The 20,151-nt window shown below is 41.7% G+C and overlaps 1 protein-coding gene across 31 annotated transcripts in view; it reads right to left on the bottom strand.

The window, feature by feature from the left end:
• Positions 1-20,151, bottom strand: part of SORBS1 (sorbin and SH3 domain containing 1) — a 160,744-nt gene that overhangs the window by 62,844 nt on the left and 77,749 nt on the right. For 8 of the 31 annotated variants that reach the window (XM_038140922.1, XM_038140928.1, XM_038140921.1 and 5 more), the window contains 3 exons: positions 3,197-3,252; positions 2,267-2,332; positions 212-307 (listed from right to left, as the gene is read on the bottom strand). In XM_038140922.1, coding sequence (XP_037996850.1) covers positions 212-307; positions 2,267-2,332; positions 3,197-3,206 — 172 coding nt within the window. In that variant the 5' untranslated portion in view covers positions 3,207-3,252. Of the gene's footprint in view, positions 1-211; positions 308-2,266; positions 2,333-3,196; positions 3,253-11,899; positions 20,144-20,151 lie in introns of those variants that run through there. The other 23 variants (XM_038140933.1, XM_038140934.1, XM_038140920.1 and 20 more) reach the window with 11 other exon arrangements.

Here is a 20,151-nt window from a genome sequence, read left to right as displayed (position 1 = left end):
TCTGCAGAAGAGCAGCATAATTGAGAACAGTGTATTGTGCCATCAAGAGCTAACTGCATTATCTACCAATGAAATCTGCAGCTCTGGGAGGAGTGAGAGGAGCATGAAGCTGAGAATTAGCCAAAGCATGTGGGTGAAGCAGAGACACAATGATAAAGGGAGGAGAGAGATGATGGCTAACTAAGGCATGGCAGGGGAGGAAAGAAGATACCTGTAGGCAGCACTAGGTGAGGAGAACTTTTCATTTTCTTCACAGGGATTATTTTAACGGCAGAAATAGAACGTGTACATAAAGGGACGTCAACAGCTGCAAACACAAAAGTGTAAATGGCACATCCAAAAAGGAAAGAACAGAGTTTGGGAAGCATGCCACAAAATTTTCTAACGTACTTGGAGACACAATAGCAGGAAATTTCAAACACAAAAGCAGTCCAGAGAGCAATGATGCAACTGTTAAAAATATCTCTTCATTCTCCCTAATTCAGGATGTGTCTGTTTTATGCAGCATACAGAACTGCTTACTGAATGGACTAATGCTGACTGCCACTATGCTGCAGGCAAAGAGAATCTGGAAGCATTAGTTTTTAGAAGCCATGAAAAAATTTTAGTGTAATCATTTAACTGAGGTACACTACATGCAAAAATAAAAATGTTAAGTACAACATTATTATGGTTCAGCAAAAACAAAATAAAGTGAAAAAAGCCAAAAACAAGTAGTGAAAGGCTGAGAGAAGAACATTAAACTAGCCACATTACATGAATTCTGAATTTCATGGCTCATGTTTTTACAAGTTCAACAACAGAAGGAATAAAATAATCTTGAAAAAGGTCCCATGCTAAAGTGCAGCATCCATATAGCTATTTCAGAAAAAAAATCCATCCATATAAACAGTAAATAGAAGAGATTTCTATTTGACTTCATTAGCTAGCACACTAATTATACTATATGTGGTAACACTGGGGAAAACCACACATAGCACTATGCAAAATTCTAGCAATTGTTACATAACTGTTCAAATCAATGGGTACGAAGAGGGGTCGTTGTGAAAAAGGCAGTACTATTCACAGGTGAAGCTCAACAGGAGCTGCCAAGATAAACATCTTGTACATCATGACTCTACCAGCATAATCTGAGTAGTGTTCTTGATTCTGCAGTGCCAGGATTTTCTTCTATAAAACCTGTTTCCTGCATGTATTATCTGGAAAATGATAAATGTCCCGTCATATTCCACACCATCTCATGCCTGTAAAATCAGGAGTAAGAGGAACCACATTTCTAATACTTTACAGACTAACACTGAGCACTGGGCCAGCTTGATGGAGGCACTGACATCAGGGTGGTGTGTACGCCCCCTCTTGTGGCAGATCTTTCTGATAACCGGCAAAACTGGGAAGCACAGATTTCACAGCCTAGAAAAGGGGTCTCAAGCATCAAAAGCCTGGGCAAAGAGCCTAACAGAATTTTTTCAAAACTCCTAAAATCATCAGTACTTAATTTGATAGATTTGTTTAATTTTTTTTTAATAAAAGAGGAACCCAAATCAACCCCTGTTTTCCATACTTCTTCCTGAGCAGAGACCCTGTGAATACAACAGATCCCAAATCAAACAGCCTGTGGCTTAGGAAACAATCCTGATTCTGTTCTGCTTTGAAACGGACCGAATTCATCCATCCACAATGCAGTCAAAATACTAACCACTATAAAAAGGCATCAAAGGAAAAGAAAGGAAATAAAACCAACAGAAAATCAGCCCATACCCACATACTTTCACTCTGCCAAAACAGACACAGTCGCTCCACAAAACTGAATGCTATGAAGCTCACTGCAAACCTGCTGATGTTAACATGAAGACTGGTTTGTTTCGATTTTTTTTCATGACTTAAATGTTTAATCCCAGACTAAACTTCCACCTCTCCCTGAAGTTAACACAGTTCACACACGGGCACCACACACCCATGCTGTCCCAACTCACTAAGATACTGATTCGCAGGTGCTCACAAATAGTGTACAGCTTTCCTCAACACAGCAGTAAAAATATACAAAGAGCCAAGTCCAGCCTGCCACTTTAAAGAGACAAAGAACACTTGTTGAGCTAAGAAATGCTGCTGTTACCAGCATGGCACAGTACAAGACTTCTCTTGTGTCAGTTGCCAAGTGAACTGAATTTGGAAGCCCCCGCTGTAGTGAATTTCTGGGAAAATCAAGCACATCACCAGCTGACATGCGGGAGGAGCTGTGGAGGTGTCTCTGGAGATCTTAACCCACCTTTTTCTTGACCATTGCTGCTCAGTCCATTGACAACAGTTTTTGCAACATCAATTTCTTCATGTTCTATAAGACAAATGAAGTGGTTTTCAGTAAAGATTTTTGCCAGTCTACAAGGTCTTCAGCTGACACGAATAAAACTGGCTCTTGTAAATTCAGGGAAACACAGGAGACAGTGCTAGAAAGAAGCTCCAAAGCTCATCTAAAGCCCTATTTCTGAACATGAAAGAAACAAATCTATCTCTGTCACTCCTGACAAACGTTTCCCTAATAAGTTCTAACAAACTTCCAGCACCACCCTAATGTAACCTGAAAATAAAATCTAAATAAAAGAAAATGTTCCAGTGCTTACCAGCCTGTAAGCTTATCAATGCTTACACTGAATTCCCAGGTCATGTTTTTCTGGACTCTCTTCAAATAGTTCACATTTTTTTTCAAAATGTTGTGCCAAAATGAGGACATGATACCCCAGTTGAGACTTGCTAAGATGCTAAAATTAAGTGGGAATATCATTCTACAGATCTTACATATCTCTCTTCAATCTGGCATCTGCTTTATTTTTCACCCTGATTTAGCCTGTTACCCAGACAAGCTCAGAAGTTTTCCTCTTCCCAACCAGCTCCCATTTCCTGGTCCCTTGTTTTTCTTTGAACATCTGATTTTTTCCTATTCATATGTCAAACTATAATTTCATCTCTATTAAAATATATCAAATTCAGATGATTTTTTCAGGTTATCAGTAATTTTGAATTCTTATATTCCACACTGAAATAAGCTACAGGACCTAATCCAGTTCAAGTTGTTTCTAGCTACTTTTTGGGCCAAAATTCGAGCAACAAATGCAAATAATTGCATCAGAAACAAACAGGAATATTACTAGTAATAAAAAGGAAGACCAATGAGTGCAAGTAGAAAACAACACAGACTTACCAGAGCTCATTGTGGCAGAGGAACTTGCCTTTTCCACTTCTAGATTTTGTTTATGTCTGTTTAGAGTGAAAGGCAGAATGATTACATTATGTTTCATGTCTGTCCAGACAGCACTGGACACAATGCTGAACATTCACCACAAAAGTCAAGGTAACAGTCATAGTTTCTTTAAAAAAAATACTTTCATATGCCAAGTGGATTCATGTCAAGCACCATAAAATTTTTTTGCTGATAATTATCAGAAACTTAAGATTATTTCTACCCAATACAAGCACTGCTTCCAGACTTTAAGACTAATCTTTATACGAAAGATTTATACGTAATTTATACGTAATCTTTATATGAAATTGAAAGATAGCAATTTAGTCTAAGAGTCTATAAAGGGCAAAGTGCAAGTCTGACTAGTTTCTAATACATACAATATGCACCACCTTTTAAGAGAATTTAAGAAATCAAAGTGACACTAAAAGCTTTAAACTAAAACCATCAAATTGCAGCTTTTCCATATTTCAAGGCAATCTGCTGCTCATATCAAAGCTAGTCTCTCCTTTGAAAGATATAACAATCAGAAGAGATGAACTTGTTAAAATGCATATTATAACTTCTGCACCAATCATTTCCAGCTGTGCAATGCTGCTGATATTTTCAGGATCAGACTCCAGTAAGTGAAAGGTGAGAGCTGGAAGCTTTAATTCTCCTGTTACCAAAGGCAGTGAAATTGCCAACCCAAGAGAAAAAGTACCAGATGGGGATCAGAAGAAAAAGTCAGTTTTCATGGTGATGCCAATCTGTGGAGGACAATTGTGAGGCCTATCTGTCACTCCTGTGGGGACTTGATACCTGCAGCAAACAGGTTTCAATGTCACTGATGTTGGTTTGAATAGCCAAAGAGCATTTCTACAAAATAAAAAAGTGTGTTTGACAAGATTGCTCAATTCTCTAAAGGTCCTAGGTTGAATTAAAAGTCCTTTAATTTTGCATTCCAATCTCCACCTCTCCCCCCACCAAAAAGTTAGCCATAAAAAGTGAGATCAAGTGCAGCTCCAGACAATTGATGGCTTTCATGATACCAACAGAAATATGCATCTGAAATCACAAAATCATGTAAAACCAAGAAGCTCAAACTGAGGAGTATAGGAAAAAGTGCTTGGGGAAACAAGAAACTAAACAACAGAGTTGGAAATACTTTTCCTTTTACATGAACTGGAGGCAGCAGTGGAACATTGTAAGAGGTGAAATTTCCCTTCAGGGAATTGAATCTGTTCTCCTGCCTCAAGCGTCCCCTTTCCTAACCAGCATTTGTTTCACGCCAGCCAGAATATAATGAGCATGTTCAACAGACACTCAAGAGGAAAGAAAACCCAACAAGCAAGTAGAGTAACAGATAAGTCTATAAAATGAGGCAATAGCTGGGCTCCCCATCAAGCTACCCTAGGAATAGCTGCCAACACTTAATTGTTTAAATATTTCCTTTGCTAAAATACCCACATAAGATATACATTGTGGGTTCGTAAATCCTCAGCAGGATTCAGCCTAGCTCCAAGTTGATCCCAGTAAAATACAATGTAAAGTGGGGGGTACAGTATAAAACCAGTCAACAACAAAAACCGGGTCCAACTTCAAAGGCTAGCTGATTTTGCCTGCCCATACAGTATCTTTTTGTTTCTACCATTTCATACTGGAAGTGAGTCCCTGCAATAGTAATGGTTGACACAGCCTGAAAATGTGGACAAACAGTAATAATGGCCCTTCTGATCTCCATGTGTTTGCATTCCAGAAAGATGCCTTAGTTCAAGCAAAAAAAAGTTCAAGCAAATCAAAAAGAAACAGTCTAAAATTATTTTAACCAGCTTAATGAGACTTGTAGCAATATTGTGCTCTTCTACCCACAGAAAAATGTTACATATTAAACTCACTGGGATAAATACCAGTCCTTCCACGGGCCCGGGGAAAAGCACAAGAAGGGGCAACACTGCAGTAAATCTCATCCCAGCTTTAGGATCAACCTCTCTCTGAAGCTGAGGAGGTTGCTGATACCCAGGTGTTTTAACTCAGCACTGGCCCTCCCCATGGGCTTCAAGAAAGTCAACACAGAATTTCTTCCACTCCAAGCATCCCTAAGAGGTTGCAATGCTTTCCTCTGGTATGCAAGATTAAAAAGGAGTGGGAAAAAATAATTCAATATATTACCTTTTCAGGAGAGGAAAGACGATTTACTGGCTATAATGTCTGGGCAAAGGCAGAGCCCACTGCTGCTGCAATGCCAGAGCAACACCTCCCCTCCCACATTAGGGAGCAATTAAACTCATGACCACATGCTTTACCCTTTTAAAAAGTCTCATTTGTTCGGAAACAGTTACATCACAACTGCCATAAAACTCTGATTTCAGTCATGTCTTTTTGATTCAAGTCTTGACATTGCTTACAGCGCAAAGCACTGACCTTCACTGCATTAAGAAGAGCATTTAGGAAAAAATTCACACCAAAAAGAAGCATAATTATTTAGCATTAATAGATTAAATTACCTTTTACAAACAAGTGATTTGAGGAAAAAATTAAAGTGACAATTAAAGAAGATTGCTAAAATTAAATGGAAGATGTGTACAAACCCATTAGATCTAGATTGGATCTGGAAAAATTACTTTTCCATATATCCCCACACTTACTAGCAATTATGGAATTAAATTAAAATAACAAGCATCCAGTGTTCACTTACTGTGAAAGGAATCAGCTTCCTTCAAGCACTCAAACACGTGCTTAGTGCAAGTTCCCATACACAGAATGGATTCAGCGTGCTCAGGATGAGAGTAACCAATCCTGAGTCCCTGCATTGGTCTAATGGTCTAACTCCAGAAACTCCATTTAAAAGCTGATTTTGATCAGCTGAGAATCTGCACACAGATCTGCTGCATGCAAGCAGAAATAATTTCTGTTTAGATCAACAAAATTACAGTGCACGTTTGGAGTTGAGAGCACGCTTTGGCACCTTACTGTATCAGGGCATCAGATTCTACCTGTCTTCCACATGCTTGATCCAAACCACAAACTGAAGTCCTATTAGCCCTATCTCAGTCCTAGGGCTGCTCTTGGGATCAGATGGACAGTCCAGCCAGGTAACACATCTGGCTCCATGGCGCTGGTGCAGCCAAGTATGGACCTGTAACAGCTGGGAAGGCACATGCTGTAAGCCAGGGTGCTATAGACATGTGGATGGTACATCCTTAGGCAGATTAGTCCCTGCCAGGCTGGGCAGACAGGCTGTCCCTGGAAATAGGTGGGTCTGGAATCATTTGCTGCTCCCAGTTCCCTTCAAGACCTTTCACGGCCAAGCTGTTCCTGTAGACACACACAGTATGCACAGCAGTATTTCAGAAGGGAGCATGTCAAAGGGAACTGAGAATGGGGCTCCTCATGTCAGTGTTAAAAACTGAGAACTCCCTATTGCCAGATTAGGCAAAGGAGTACTAGAAAAAGTACTCTAAAGCAAAACCTCCATGTGTCTCCTTTCAGCTCCCTGCTCCAACCAGCTAACCAGTGTGTCCTTGCCAGACTGGAATTAGTGCCTTTCCTGAAACAACAGACATAGCAACAAAGGCTTCAAAGCTGCACACATGCAAAACACAATGAAAGGTAACAAATTCCTCAGGGCATAAACCAGCAGCTGTAACCCTGAACATGCCAATGTCCACACGTAACATCCACCAACTCCTTGTCAGTTCAGTCCTACCTCTAGACGGATGTTTAACTTTTCCTTCCTCCCTTTCACCCCCAATACATTTCTCCAAGGCTGCAATCCCTTCCCTACTTGGTGTGGAAAAGAGAGCAGCATGCTCAGAAGCCTATTTAGGAGGAATGCAGATAAGTGGCAACCACTTCTGTACAGCCTGTCTGGATTATCTCACACGCTCTAAAGGTTTGAATGCTCCCCCTACAAAGGCGGGGGTAACAAACAGCTCATTAATAGTTCTGAGCAAGGACACATGCTCTTAGGTCACTGGTATCTCAGCTAAGAGTCCTGGGCAGTCATTATTTTTAGTGGTCTAATGTGAGTGTAGGGAAAAGTAACTTCCTTTCTTCCCTTGTTATTACTGACAGCTCTGGTGACTCACATAGGATTTTAAAACAATTGCTATGCATGAGATGAACATTCAAAACTTATGCTGCTTGTCCCTTATATTCCTGAGATGTAGACTCCTTTATTTTTCTCAGTTTCAATTTTTTCACATTTTCAAAGTTTTCTCTCTAAATACAAGAGCTTTAAGTGTTTTGTGGATGCATTTAAATGAAAAATCAAATTCTTAAGTATATTAGTATAAAGCAGGAGTTGAGGGTATCAGAAAAATTGAAGCTTTCAGACTAAAAGGATGATCAGCAATCACAAAACATACTTTTCACCTGGTCAGGTCTTGCACATCACCAGCAGCACTTGTTTGTTTTACCCCGGCTCAGACCCTTTCTCACAATGCCATCAGTGTCCCTGACACAAATGCTCCTCTTCAGCGAGCCAGGTCAGCAATATGGAGTCTCAAATCTGGAAAGTGGGCAAAGAGCTCACTGCAGTCAGTGCCTCCCACCAGCACATTCCTCTGCTTAAAGGAACTTTCTGGAAAAACACATCTCCTGTGCACTTCTCACCTCTCATCATATAAAACGTGACAAGAAAAAAAAAAACACCTTAGAATAGAGCAGGCAGCTCAGGTTAACCCAGGCAATCAGCTCTCTCTTCAACTATCATTATTCTTTTATTCTGGAATATTGAAATATGTTGTCTGTCATTTTTATTTTAAGGGTTAAAGAACATCCTGTCATTCCTTCAGGAATGTTCATAAGACATTATGCTCCTAAGAATAAAAGTCATGAAAAGACTATGAGTAAGCAAGCAGTCCACATAGAATAATCACACCAATTCTGTACAAGACAACAGCTTCCACACACTCTTCAGCAAGTGTTAAGACAGCAGAGAGAGAGCACTGAAAGCTTACCAAATGAAACAAATGGCATCTATTACACACTAGTTTGGATAAGGTGTTCTTATAAATAATTGAACTTACAGCTGTTACAATAAACAAACACAGCACATTTCAAATGCAGCCCTGCTTCCCTTTTTTCCTTAAATATATTGTGTGTCTGTTGCCTTCCAAATGGGCAAATGAAAATATCTGGGGTATAGGTGCCAGGTTTTGTGCAATATATAAGGAATGTGCCTCTCTAAATAACAAAAATTAAATAGGAAATGTAAACTAGGAGCTACAGCTTTAAGAATTCCGAGATGCTTTTGAACTAAGTCATCTTACAGTCGTCAACTTCAGAGTAAACAAAGTTTACTGCAACCTGAGTTGACTCAGTTCAAGGTCACCACTTGTGGAGCAGGGGGCAGAAAAGAATCTCCTGGGTCATGCAGCCTACTCCCATGCTATTGCAGGCAACTGTGTCATACAACCCTGTGCGAGAACACTTCACATTCCAGCTCAAAACTGCTAAAATTTGCCGCCTCCACTGCTCTTCCTGGAAGCCTACTCCAGAACTCATTCCTCTTATGGCATGAATGCTGCTTCTCATTTGTGACCTAAATCATATTCATGAGCAGCTGCAGATAAACTGTTTTGTACCAACACAATTTTTCTGTTTAAGCAGGTCTTCCTCCTTGCACTCACCCCTATCCATGCATTTTTAGAAAGCAATTGCACCCCTGAGTCTTCCCCAGAAGTGCAATTGCATTCCCAAAGAAGTGTGCTGTCACCCATCTCATTAAAATCTGGCAAATAGTGAAAGACTTTAAAAGGTTGGCAGGCCAAAGTCTAAACTCCACTTAACGTCACAAAGCCAGTGAGCAAAGCCTACAGCCAACATGCCCAACAGCTGAACAGCAATGCTGAAAAGGTAAATCATCTCTTTTTGTCCATTCTATCTTTGACCTCTATACTAAAATGAATTCCATAATTAGTGCTAGTCCCAATAGTGATTTGATGTCTATAGGAACCTCCCTGCAAAGAAACAGACTAGAATAATTTCATACTAGGCACTAAACCTTCATTTACAAACACTGCCTTATACTTGGAAGATTGTGTGTATGGAAGGTGGCTCTTGCTTGAGCCATCAACCACCTGCTCTGCTGCAGACTCAGGGTTGAAAAACAGCCATCCAGAAGGTTGTTTGGCTCACAGCAGACTTGACACACACTTTACCACTAATTCCCTCTGGATAAGAAAATGCTTACATCCCTGCCTTACGGTCAAAAACATTTCTTCTCCTGACAATAGACTCCAAATACACTGTAACTGGGCTTTGACTTCCTCCTGAGTCTGTCATGACTGCCCTCTGTCTTTAGTATTTGGTGGCTGAGACATGGTGACAGTAGCCCTGGCCCATATATCATGGGTGTCAGCTGAAGAAACAAATGTCTTTCGTCCACACTCAGACACCCAAGCAACTCCCATGAACATTTTGAAACTTCAGAAAGAAAACAAACATTTTCCAGGATATTTTAAATAAAGTCTCATCTCCATCTTAGCAAAAGACCCAAAGCACAGCACTTGACAGCAGCAGAAGTTGAGATTTCTGTTCAGATTTATCTACAATATGTATGATCATATCTCATAGATGGAAACACTTTACAAACAAGCCAATGTACATCCTATAAAAGGGAGCTCACAGGGCACAGATCTCAGGCTGCCAGCTCCAGGGAAGGCTGTAAACAATTTAACAGCATACCACAACCTGGGACTGCTCAGGACACTTAACTGAGATTCACACAGGAACTGGGGCAAGGAGCACACAACTACTGAAACTGGAACTTATTTACAGGTAAGGGGTATTTCGTTCCATGACACCCGATTTACCTTTGTTGCAAAAGGAAAATCTTTCAATCTGCAATGACCGCACCTAGCCAAGAGGATGCTGGCTTTGTACTTCAGCTGGAAGAAATGGAGGATTCATTGAGCTCAAGCTGTTGTGAGACTACTTGTAAGAGCTGTGCAGCTGGGGCGCTCTGGGTACTGTGCCGAACTCTGCAGACCTCTGATATGGGGCCACTTGTGCCTCGGCGCAACAATTGCCGTAAATAAACAGACCCAAATTCCAGAAGCCCTAATTATGTATAACAATGAATCCATTCAGCTGACTGCAGGATTGAGGGACACAAACACTGCACTGCATTTACTACAGTGAATGGCATTCTATAAATACAAATCAATTAGATCATCTAAACAACATCCAGCAGCTTCTCTTGCATGACTTCGTATAACAAAGACTACAAAGGCTGTCTTCACCTTTATCACACACTCTCAAACAGTGAAGTAGTAAATAAGAGGAAGTTGCATTAAGTAAAAATACTAATTACAGAATGACTGGTGTCTCAAAGTTCAAATCCAGCTTACAAACATTTCATAAACATTAGAGTAAAGAGAAGACTCTGATGCACCTTTGAGATATAAAACAGATACTCTAGATACTTCAATGCTACAGACCCCCTTATGCCATTCCAGACACATCCTGAGATTTCCAGTTGTGTAAGGCAGAGGAATTGTGCAGGCCTGAATGAGTGCTTACTGTGGCAACCACACCAAATGTTAATTACAACCTCTTCTAGCATTAGCTGTTCTAAAGCTTTGTACAAACGCTCACTAAGCAACAGCTAATAATTTTCAAGACATACAGGTGATAGTCAAATTTTATACCAAGATGGAAGATTTGGGCCTCTATCCTATGCAACATCCAAAACTAGCTGATGTAGCATAGTGTAACAGGGCCTTATAAGTATCAGTTTTACAGGTTACTTTTTATAGTTTCAAAATAAGAAAAATCCATTTGAGAGTTGGTCTCCTTTACAAACAACTGCAACAACTTCCAGAGAACCACACAGAGCTAAGTCTAACCAAAGCACACAGGGAGCCAGGCATGCAATACTGCCAACACATCTCTGACAAGCCTAGTTGGAAGCAAGCTGAAATGAGACAAGGTCATTTTCTCTAGCCTTTTCCAACCTGGAAGCACTGCTATGCTAGCAAAATTTCCAGGGGACTAATTCATCTGCCTGGATATCAGAAACAAAATGGTCTCAGCAAAACTCTGAGACCAGAAGGCTGGCCACTGGCTTGCTAGTCCTGATGGAGTGTGCTGCCTCCAGAGTCATCTACATGCCAGAAGGAAGGACACAGTGACTGCTTCTCTACTCACTACTGAAAACACTTGCAGAAAACCAAACCGATGGGTAAAGCAACAGTCTGACATTCCAAGTGTCTCCAGAAATAGCAGCAAGTTACATTCCAGAAAACAGTCCTCATCTTTACTTCCCTCTGATTCCTCCTGCCTCAGGTGACAAATTCATATATTGCTGAGAATTCCACATCCATTATCTTCACTTTCCTCCTAAGTAGCTGCCTGTGAATCCACATTCAGGAACTCCTTTCAATTTCTCCTTCCCATAAAAATAATTAGGAGAAAGATCCAGTCACTAGGGTAAGGAGGCAAGGACATGCTCGTTTGCCTTAATGAGAACACAAACCCATGTAATGACTACCCTGACATTACCTCTTTTCAATCAGCACTTGGAAATATCTATCCTGCACTGCCCACCAGACCTACCCACTCAGTGTATATTAGCACATGCCAGAGTCATGTAAAGTCCTGGGAGTTCAGCTCACAGCAGGTCTAGCAGAGCTAGATGTGACTAACTGTGACTAAAAACCATACTGGTGTCCTTACCTCAATTCAGGCTTTTCAGTCAATGGAGCCATTTTCTTAGTCTCTTGATTTCACTCAATGAGAGGCACCAAAGAGTTAAGTAAACCTTTCACTGTGTTGCCCAGGCACTTGGCTGCTGAAGTGTAAGAAATTTGTGGAGACATATCTCTTTTCTCTCTGGCACCCTTAAATACTTTGCTCCTCCTACTGCTGTGCTTTAATTAGCCAGCTGGTTCTTAGTCACCCCATCCTGTCACTAGGCTTGCTCACCAACAGCCACCCCCACCCAGCCTGCCTGTCACTCCCCTGCCACTGTCATCACGAAGGACACTGTCTCTTCCTGCAGCTATGGAGCTGGGCAAGGGAAAAAGGTTGGAGGTGACACTCCAGGGTAGCATTGGTATGGGATGCACTTGAGAAGAGAAGTGACAGAAAGACCTTGAAGGGATGTTAAATTACAGGGAAAGTACTTGAAAAAGCACTTCTGGGTTTTTTTTTTTTTTTTTTTTTTTTTTTTTTTTTTTTTTTATCAGACAGCATCCACTTGTCTAGGAAGGAAAATTTTCATTAGCACTGGACATGGCAGATCTTATTTCAATGGCTAGGAACTGAAGGGGCAGCTAAAGTTTCTGCTCTTGGCAGTTGAGATTTGTAGCATAAATACCTGACATGACACAAGGGGAAACTAACTGCTTGAATGGCTATTACGTACCATATGCCCACTCCTTGAGCATTGCAACAGGCATCAAAGAAGTTTCTGAGCCATCAGCAGTACTAGGGCATCCCTAGAGTGGAGTGCCCTCACCACAGCGCGGCTTGGCTACCTAAAGCTTGCCATGGAGTGGAGGCGGTGGCAGCTTGTAGGAGAGCGAGGGTATATCCACACATACACTCACACATCCCCGGACCTGGGCAGCCCGTTAGAGAGGAAGGCGAACTGCAGCACAGAATCACCCTTCCTTCCACAGCCAGTGTCTACAACACGAACAACTGGGACAAAGACTTCCTCAACTCAGACCTTGGAGGCTGGTTCATGCAAGACCAAGTGGTAATTTAATAGTGGAAATAATTTGAAGGAGTCCCCTAAGCCTCTTGATACTATCCTTTGTCACCAGCACTGGCTTTCATGACTGACACTCCAATGTGTCTCTATTTGCAGCCTGTCCCTGGATTTTGATTCCTCAAACACACACGTACAGACATTGATCTGCTGCCAAACTTACAGACTGATAAAATGTACTGAAAATTATTGCAAGACGATCATCTCAGCATTCAAATGAGACCTAGAAAGCAACACAGATGGCAAGAGTTGCTGATTGCAGAAGGGCATAGAGCAAAACTGATCTGTAGGTCAAAGCTTACACTACTGATTCTTTCAGTAAAATGTTAGCAAAGGACACAGAACAAAGGTCTCCAAATACCTACACATATAAGCCCATACTGATCCTCTGTCAAATGCTGACTCAGCAACACAAGCTCTCCTTTTTCCTCTCCAGTAAATCCTTTAGCATCCCAATACTTACCTCCCACCAAATGAAGCATTTCATTGTAAACCGAAATAGGCATAACTCCAACTTGGTATATTGGCTAAGGGGCCAAAAAGGGCTGCACTATTTTACCTCTTTGAAGACCAATCCCAAATCTCAGTGTGAACATGGCAGTGGTAGCTCTAATCAGAGTAAACAAAGGGCTCTGGAGCCCACATTTACTACCACATCCCAAAGATTAATGCTGGGGAGCTTGTACCTGGGCTTTTGATTTCATCCACCACAGCAGATACCAGACACTATTGGCAAAACTCAGGCCTGGATCTAGGTTAAGTTCTAGTCCCTTTATATTTGAGGTGTGTTTGATTTGGGTGGAGGAAGAGGGTAATTTCAAACATATCAACAGTGAGAATCAAGGGTGATGGAAAACAGTATGTATGTTTTGACTGGTGAGATCCCACTCTCCTATTTACAAAAAAATGCAAACCAATCAACCAAACAAAAAACCCTAACCCCACATGTGGCTCTCAAAACCAAACCAGAAAAGCCAACAAAAGCCCCCACATTCTCCAAAGTAAGCCGTGCAGTTAACACCAACACGAATTATTTGAAACATACTTATTTACACAACATGAAACACATATTTACACACTATACAACAGGAGATACCCCTCAGAACCCAAAGACAACTTCCTTGATCTCCTTCATGTCTGTTGTGAAGCCTGGAACACATTAAGAGCAGGTCAGTTGGAAGCCATATTTGTTGTGTAACAGGGGATTATAAACAAGTCCCTGATAGTTTGTCTTCAGGTAACAAAAATGACAGTGATTAAAAAAAACCCATACGGTAAAAATAACAGCTAGTGAATGAAAGCACGGCACCCAGGGAGAGGCAAAGTAAGGAAGGATCCAGAAGTTGGCTCAGGTCCAAAGTTAGAATGGTCAGATCGAGATGGGGTTTAAACATTCCTGGCCTTTGCAGAAACCAGCTTAGAGAACCTTCAAACAGCTTGGCAAGGAGGGAGGAGTTTCTGTTACAGACCAGCACTTGAATGGAAAATATAATTTTCACAGGATTCGATCTGGGTGAAGAGCACCAAGCTTTGCCTGGCTGCAGGGCCACAAAGCTTGGTTGTTTCTAAAGCCAACCTTGAGTGCAGGATAATAAGCTTTATGAAGTGTTGATCTTTTACCATCAACCCACTGTACTAATGTACTGTGCACTGCAATTTTCCGGGCATCTGCTGCTGCACAATCTGCTGTGTTTTTCCCCATAATACCATGTCTTTGTGAAAGATAACTTCACTATGGTGGTGGAAGGAAATAACAAAAAGGAACAGATTCATTTTCTCAACAAAGGAAGTCTTTGGCATAACAGAAGTAGATGCTGGTTCTAGGATATTCTGGATGCCTGCTCTAGTAGCCACTGGTCAAACCTGATTCACTGGAGGGAGTAATTTTACCAGTTATAAGCTACCCTGGAAAGTTTTGTTGCACAATCCATGCGGGTTTTTTAATTTTGGTAAATAGCACACAGCTATACTAGTTCTTTTTATGCCACCCCAATATGCTGTGGGACGAGGCTTTCCAGCTACCAGAAGAAGGCAGAGGTGCTGTGACATGCAGTTTAGAAAAGGAGGTACTTTTGATAGATCTGGGAAATGCTAAACAAAAGTGATTGAAGTTACTTCATTCTGCAGATGGAGGAGGAAGACAAGCAAGCTTACATCATGCCAGTGCTTTTAGTTCAGTTCCAGGGTTTGAATTGCAAAACAAAACTCAGCCACAATAACACGTTGCTGCCAGAGTTCCACCCAGTACTGTCAATGAGCAAAAACTCATTCACCCAACATCCTTGCCCTGCTTTGTTACAAAACAGCCACCCAGGTTGTGGTTAGGATAGTATGACAGCACCCTCCCTGCTATGAAAGATGAGCTCCACCTTGCCCCAAAGCTCCTAACACGTGGACCCCCTTGACCTGAGCCTAAATTCTGCCGCTCAGTCCTGCCCAGCTGAAATGCAAGGGAAGCAGCACCACTGCAGAATGAAATACTGTCATCAGCAGCCCCTACAATCTGCCAGGCTGCTCCTTCCAACTGCACAAGGACTCAGGAAGCACTTCCAGATGAATCTGCATGGCATAAGGGGTTCAGACTGTCATCAGAGACTGAGAAAAATTCCTTGGAAAGATGTATACAGGTACTTTAAGAACCCTAGATGGGAACTTAATCTGTCAGTAGGAGCAAGTCTTCAGGACAGAAGTTAAGGGCCAGCAAGAGGTCCTTGTAACAACAAGGTATGTACTAATCCAGTGAAAGCACATAACCTGCTAAGCATAGAGAGAGAATAGCAGATAATACAAAATATAAAGTACTAAAAAAATTTCTCAAATGGCTGAGAAAAGCAAATGCAAAATTTGTCTTCCTTGCTGAAGATTGAAGAACTGTCCTAGTGCCCCTTTTGGCTGTTGAAAATCAGGCTGTACAGCAGATTGGTGATGCCCCATTTAAAACAGAATGAAATACCACCTGGTAGGATCCCAGTTTACCTGCACTCAGGATCTACAGCATCTCAAGGGAAACCTCAGTGAGAGGCATGGCACCTGCTGCAGTTGTCTTCTGACTGCTGAACTCCATGGGAGGTGGACAGACTCCCTTACACCAGCACAAGGTAGGAGTGATCAGCTGTTTAGCAGGCACCTGAGTAGAACATTTTTTCCAGCTCTTACTGATCTGCTGACCTATTTTAACTCCCATGCACAGAATAAAGTTTAACCTCGCTCCTCTTCCTAGAATGGCTGCTGACCCTGGTCCAAGCAATTTTGTGGAATTCAGGACCAGCTAACTGCAATACTATAAGGGAAAAACTTGGGGCTCAGATATGCTTACTGCAAGGAAAGTCCTAGGAAATGAATGGCAATTACAGAATGAGACTGACAAAGCCTGCATCCTCACCTACACATAAGCATCTCCAGCCCTTTGTACCCTGGGCTGCCACACACATTCAGGCAAAACAGAAGCAAAACTTGCAAGCTGGGATTTGTGGCATATGTGCCAAACTGGGGTGTGGGACACTAGGGACTCAATAATCACTGGATTGCTTGTGGCAGGAGAACCCAGGCTTGTGCTCCTCTACTACAAAAGGACAAAGGCACTTCCTAAGCTCAGTTTAGGCCGGAGATGTGCTTAGTGATCCAACCAGCACCTCAGCCAATGAAAGGCACTGCTGACTGTGAAGGCAACAGAATACACCCCAATCAATATTAAAAGCTTCTATAAAGGCACCAGCTGTTTACCACTGCTCTTAACCTTTGTGCTGTAGAGCTTAAATTAACGTTAAAGTTGTGTCAGGACAAAAATCACCTATATGACACAGAAAGAGGCTGAGTTTTGCAAAATTCTCTCATTTTTCTTTAGACCCAAAATACTCAGATACTAGCATAATCTCTGTGCCAGCACCTGAGTTTACTGCCTCTTCCAATGACAGTGATTTGCTAAGCTGCTGAGAGTAAAAAAGGAGATACAGGAGTGCAGTAAAGAAGGGAATTGTAGAAGCAGAAAAGAAAATTTGAACTGTGCTCTCTCTCCATCTCAGTATTTTCTTGCAATGCTTTTTTCTGCACCCTAAGAGCTAAAGACAAATGAATATCAAATCAGGCTACCCACAGCTGATCTTCTGTTCTCCAGGAACAGAACTACAGAGCCAAAAGAAGCAACATGTCTGCCAGCAGACAAGCCTGGGCATTCACAGAAACTAAGTCCCAGCAGTTCTGTCAAATGTATTTACTGTGTGTCATTAATAAGTAAAAATTCAGCCCAAAACACCAGGCTGAGGAGAAATTTAGATTCTAACTTGGCCAGCTGGCCAGTTACATTCATAACTATGAAAGTTAATGAGAGAGTAATCATATTTCACAGTTCACAGCCGAAAGTAATTTCCTTTAGGAATTAATGATGGTTTAAATCATTTTTTGATTCCTCTCTCATAAACTCTGGCTGTCACAGAGTTCTGAAGGCCTTACTTTAAATCTGTCTTCAAAGAGCAACACTTTGGTACACGTGTATTGAGAGGAAAAGTGCTTAAACCTCTCCAAGCAAAGAAGAGAAAAGCTGATCTTCCCTCATCCCCCCGCTTCCAACCACACAAACATTTCTTGTTACAGCAAAGAATCGGCAACTGGATGACTAAATAATGATAATGACTGCTGCTCAGTGCACTGCTGGGCCTTGATTAGATTCTTCTGGGCCTCTAACCAGATTTAAGAAAAAAAAAAAGAGAAACAAAACCCCAAAGAAAACACTTTGGCCGTTTAGAAGAGGCAGGACTGATCCTAATAGGATCAGTACAGTGCTCAGTTAAGATGCTCCAGGGTCATTGTCTCTGTCCAGAAAGACCAGATCCTTCACTTCAGTGACTTGGAATGAAGTAAACAAAGACATTGCCCATCAGGCCATGAGCTGCTCCCACGGCCCTTTGCATCAAAAGTTCCATAGCCCAGAAAGCACAGCTAAACAGGCCTTGGGGAACATCCACCTCTGGAAGCCCGGGGGTGTTGAAATTTTCATATCCCAAACTAACTGGCCTGTGCCAAACAGGCAGGAGCTATGAATGTATGAGCAGATTGGGAAGACATTAAGAAAAACGTTTGAAACACACTGTCCCTTCCAGAACTCTGCCTCATCGACGCTCCATCTGTTCCCAAAAATTCAATGGAAAAAATGAAAACTCCATTTTCCTGATTTCTTTAAATTCACTCTCACTGTTACTGCTCTGGTTTCTGGCACAGTGCTGCATCATTTAAACCTCTATTACAGTCTCTGATGGGCAGAGCCAGTGCGGAGGTGGTGTGATCAACCAGCTGAAACCAAAAGTACATTCTGGGCAACACCTTCCTCTAGAAGACATTCTGCTCTGACCCAAGGGAAAGTTGTGAAAGAAGACTTGTTACACCTTACAGCAGCTTGTCTGAGTAACCTTCAGCATACATCCAAAGCAACAAGTTCCAGAACTGGATAAGGCAGCAGCTATTGACCAGCAGGCTCTGGGAAATCTGGCCATCAGTAAGAATATCTTTAACTCTTTAGCAACTCTCCAACTGTTCTGTGTGTACACTAAGGGCACTTTTTCTCAGTTATTGAGTCTTGGGTCTACTGTAACATTTTCCACCCTTTGACTCCATCACCTATGACAACAAAAGATTCAGTCAATATATATCCACTGTGCTTTCACAGATTAACTTTGTTTCCTGGTGCACTGGCTAGATGCTTTCCTTCCCTTTCCGTGCCTTTGGTCCATCTTGACAGGCCTGGAACTGTTTTGCATTGCAGATCAATGCATACTGCATTGATGAAGTATGTATTTTTCTCTCATACAAAAAAGGTAATGTAAAAAGGGCCATTTAGGGCTCCACCTAAGCTGGAATAGGGGCTAAAGAGTAGGTTGTTCTCCTTCAAACTCCCATATGGGCTATTCAGGCGCTGGTACTCAACGCTAAGAACTCCCTGAAGAACAAATGTGCTATGCCTCGATGCCACATGACAGCCAGTAGGACTAAGCAGGCATCACAAATAAGGGAAGAAAGAGATGCAGATGTCATCACTTGGCTGATGACACAGGTCAGCCACAGCACATGCATGAGGCACAGTGACTCCCAGGCATGTCTCTGAGAATCAAGGCTTCTTGGAGATGCTCTTTTTCCAGATCAATGCCTGACTGCGTATTTCTGTCTGGAAGAGAACCAAGTATCACATTCTCTTCCCTCTAAAGCAGTCCAACTGAAAGGAGGGAGCTTCCATCCCTTTTGCAGCCAAAGTACAGGCTCACATTCAGGCCGGGTGTAAAACAGTCCATTGTGCCAGTTCAACAGTGGGGTCAGTGGGATTTTGCTCATAAGGCAGTAGTAGGAGAATGACATAAAATTTGGCTTCATACATCCCAAAAGTTTCTCCAGCTTCCTCTTCAACAGCTTGAACTTTAATTCCTTAGAGAAAAGTAATTCATAAAAACCAGCACCATCAGCTAACAATAGCCTCTGCATGTTCAGCATGCAAAAGGCTGATGCAGCCTCACTGGAAGGGTTGTGTGTATATCTATATATCCCCAAAGGAAATAGACATAAGCAACCCTTGAGAATCATAATGTCAGTATGGCTGTGACTCTGGCATAGATACAAACACCAGGCAAAGAAAGAAGTAGCCAAAATGAATTGTATGTGTAATTTCTGTAAAGCCAGAAATTCAGTCTTTGGTAACTGCTGGTTTGACCTTTGCCCTTCTGATCACAAACAGGCTCCCCAGAACAGTCATCCTAAAGGGAAATTCCAAAATCTCACCACCTCAATCTGTTTCTGACCAGGAATAAGGCACAGAATATTTACTAGCACTAGCATCAAAATCAACAGAAAAGGATGTCACAAATGCAGATAAGAAACAAGGAGGATATAACAAATGCAGATAGTAAACATTATGGCACAAACACAGATAGGAACACTTCTGATAGTGGCAAAGGTGAATTAAATTATTTCTGGAACTACATTTTATCTAATTCATCCATGAATCATCACAAAAGTAGCATTTGGAGATTGTCTTTCAAGAACTGGAGCTTTTGACTGGCTCACATGCCAAAAAAAGCCTCTGTAATACAGCTTTCTGCTGCACAACCCAGATAGGCTGCTGCTGAGATGAAAACTCCTTTACTACAAGTGATAGAGACAGTTGTGATTTTGGTGCCTGAAGTCAGGATGAAGTCTCCAATAATGCACTCCTTCCCCTCCCTTTCAGGCTACT

The sequence above is a fragment of the Motacilla alba genome, chromosome 6 (assembly GCF_015832195.1).
Source record: "Motacilla alba alba isolate MOTALB_02 chromosome 6, Motacilla_alba_V1.0_pri, whole genome shotgun sequence".
Classification (NCBI taxonomy): Eukaryota; Metazoa; Chordata; class Aves; order Passeriformes; family Motacillidae; genus Motacilla; species Motacilla alba.
Note: the sequence above shows the minus strand (reverse complement) of the source record. Positions and strands in the feature narration are given on the sequence as shown.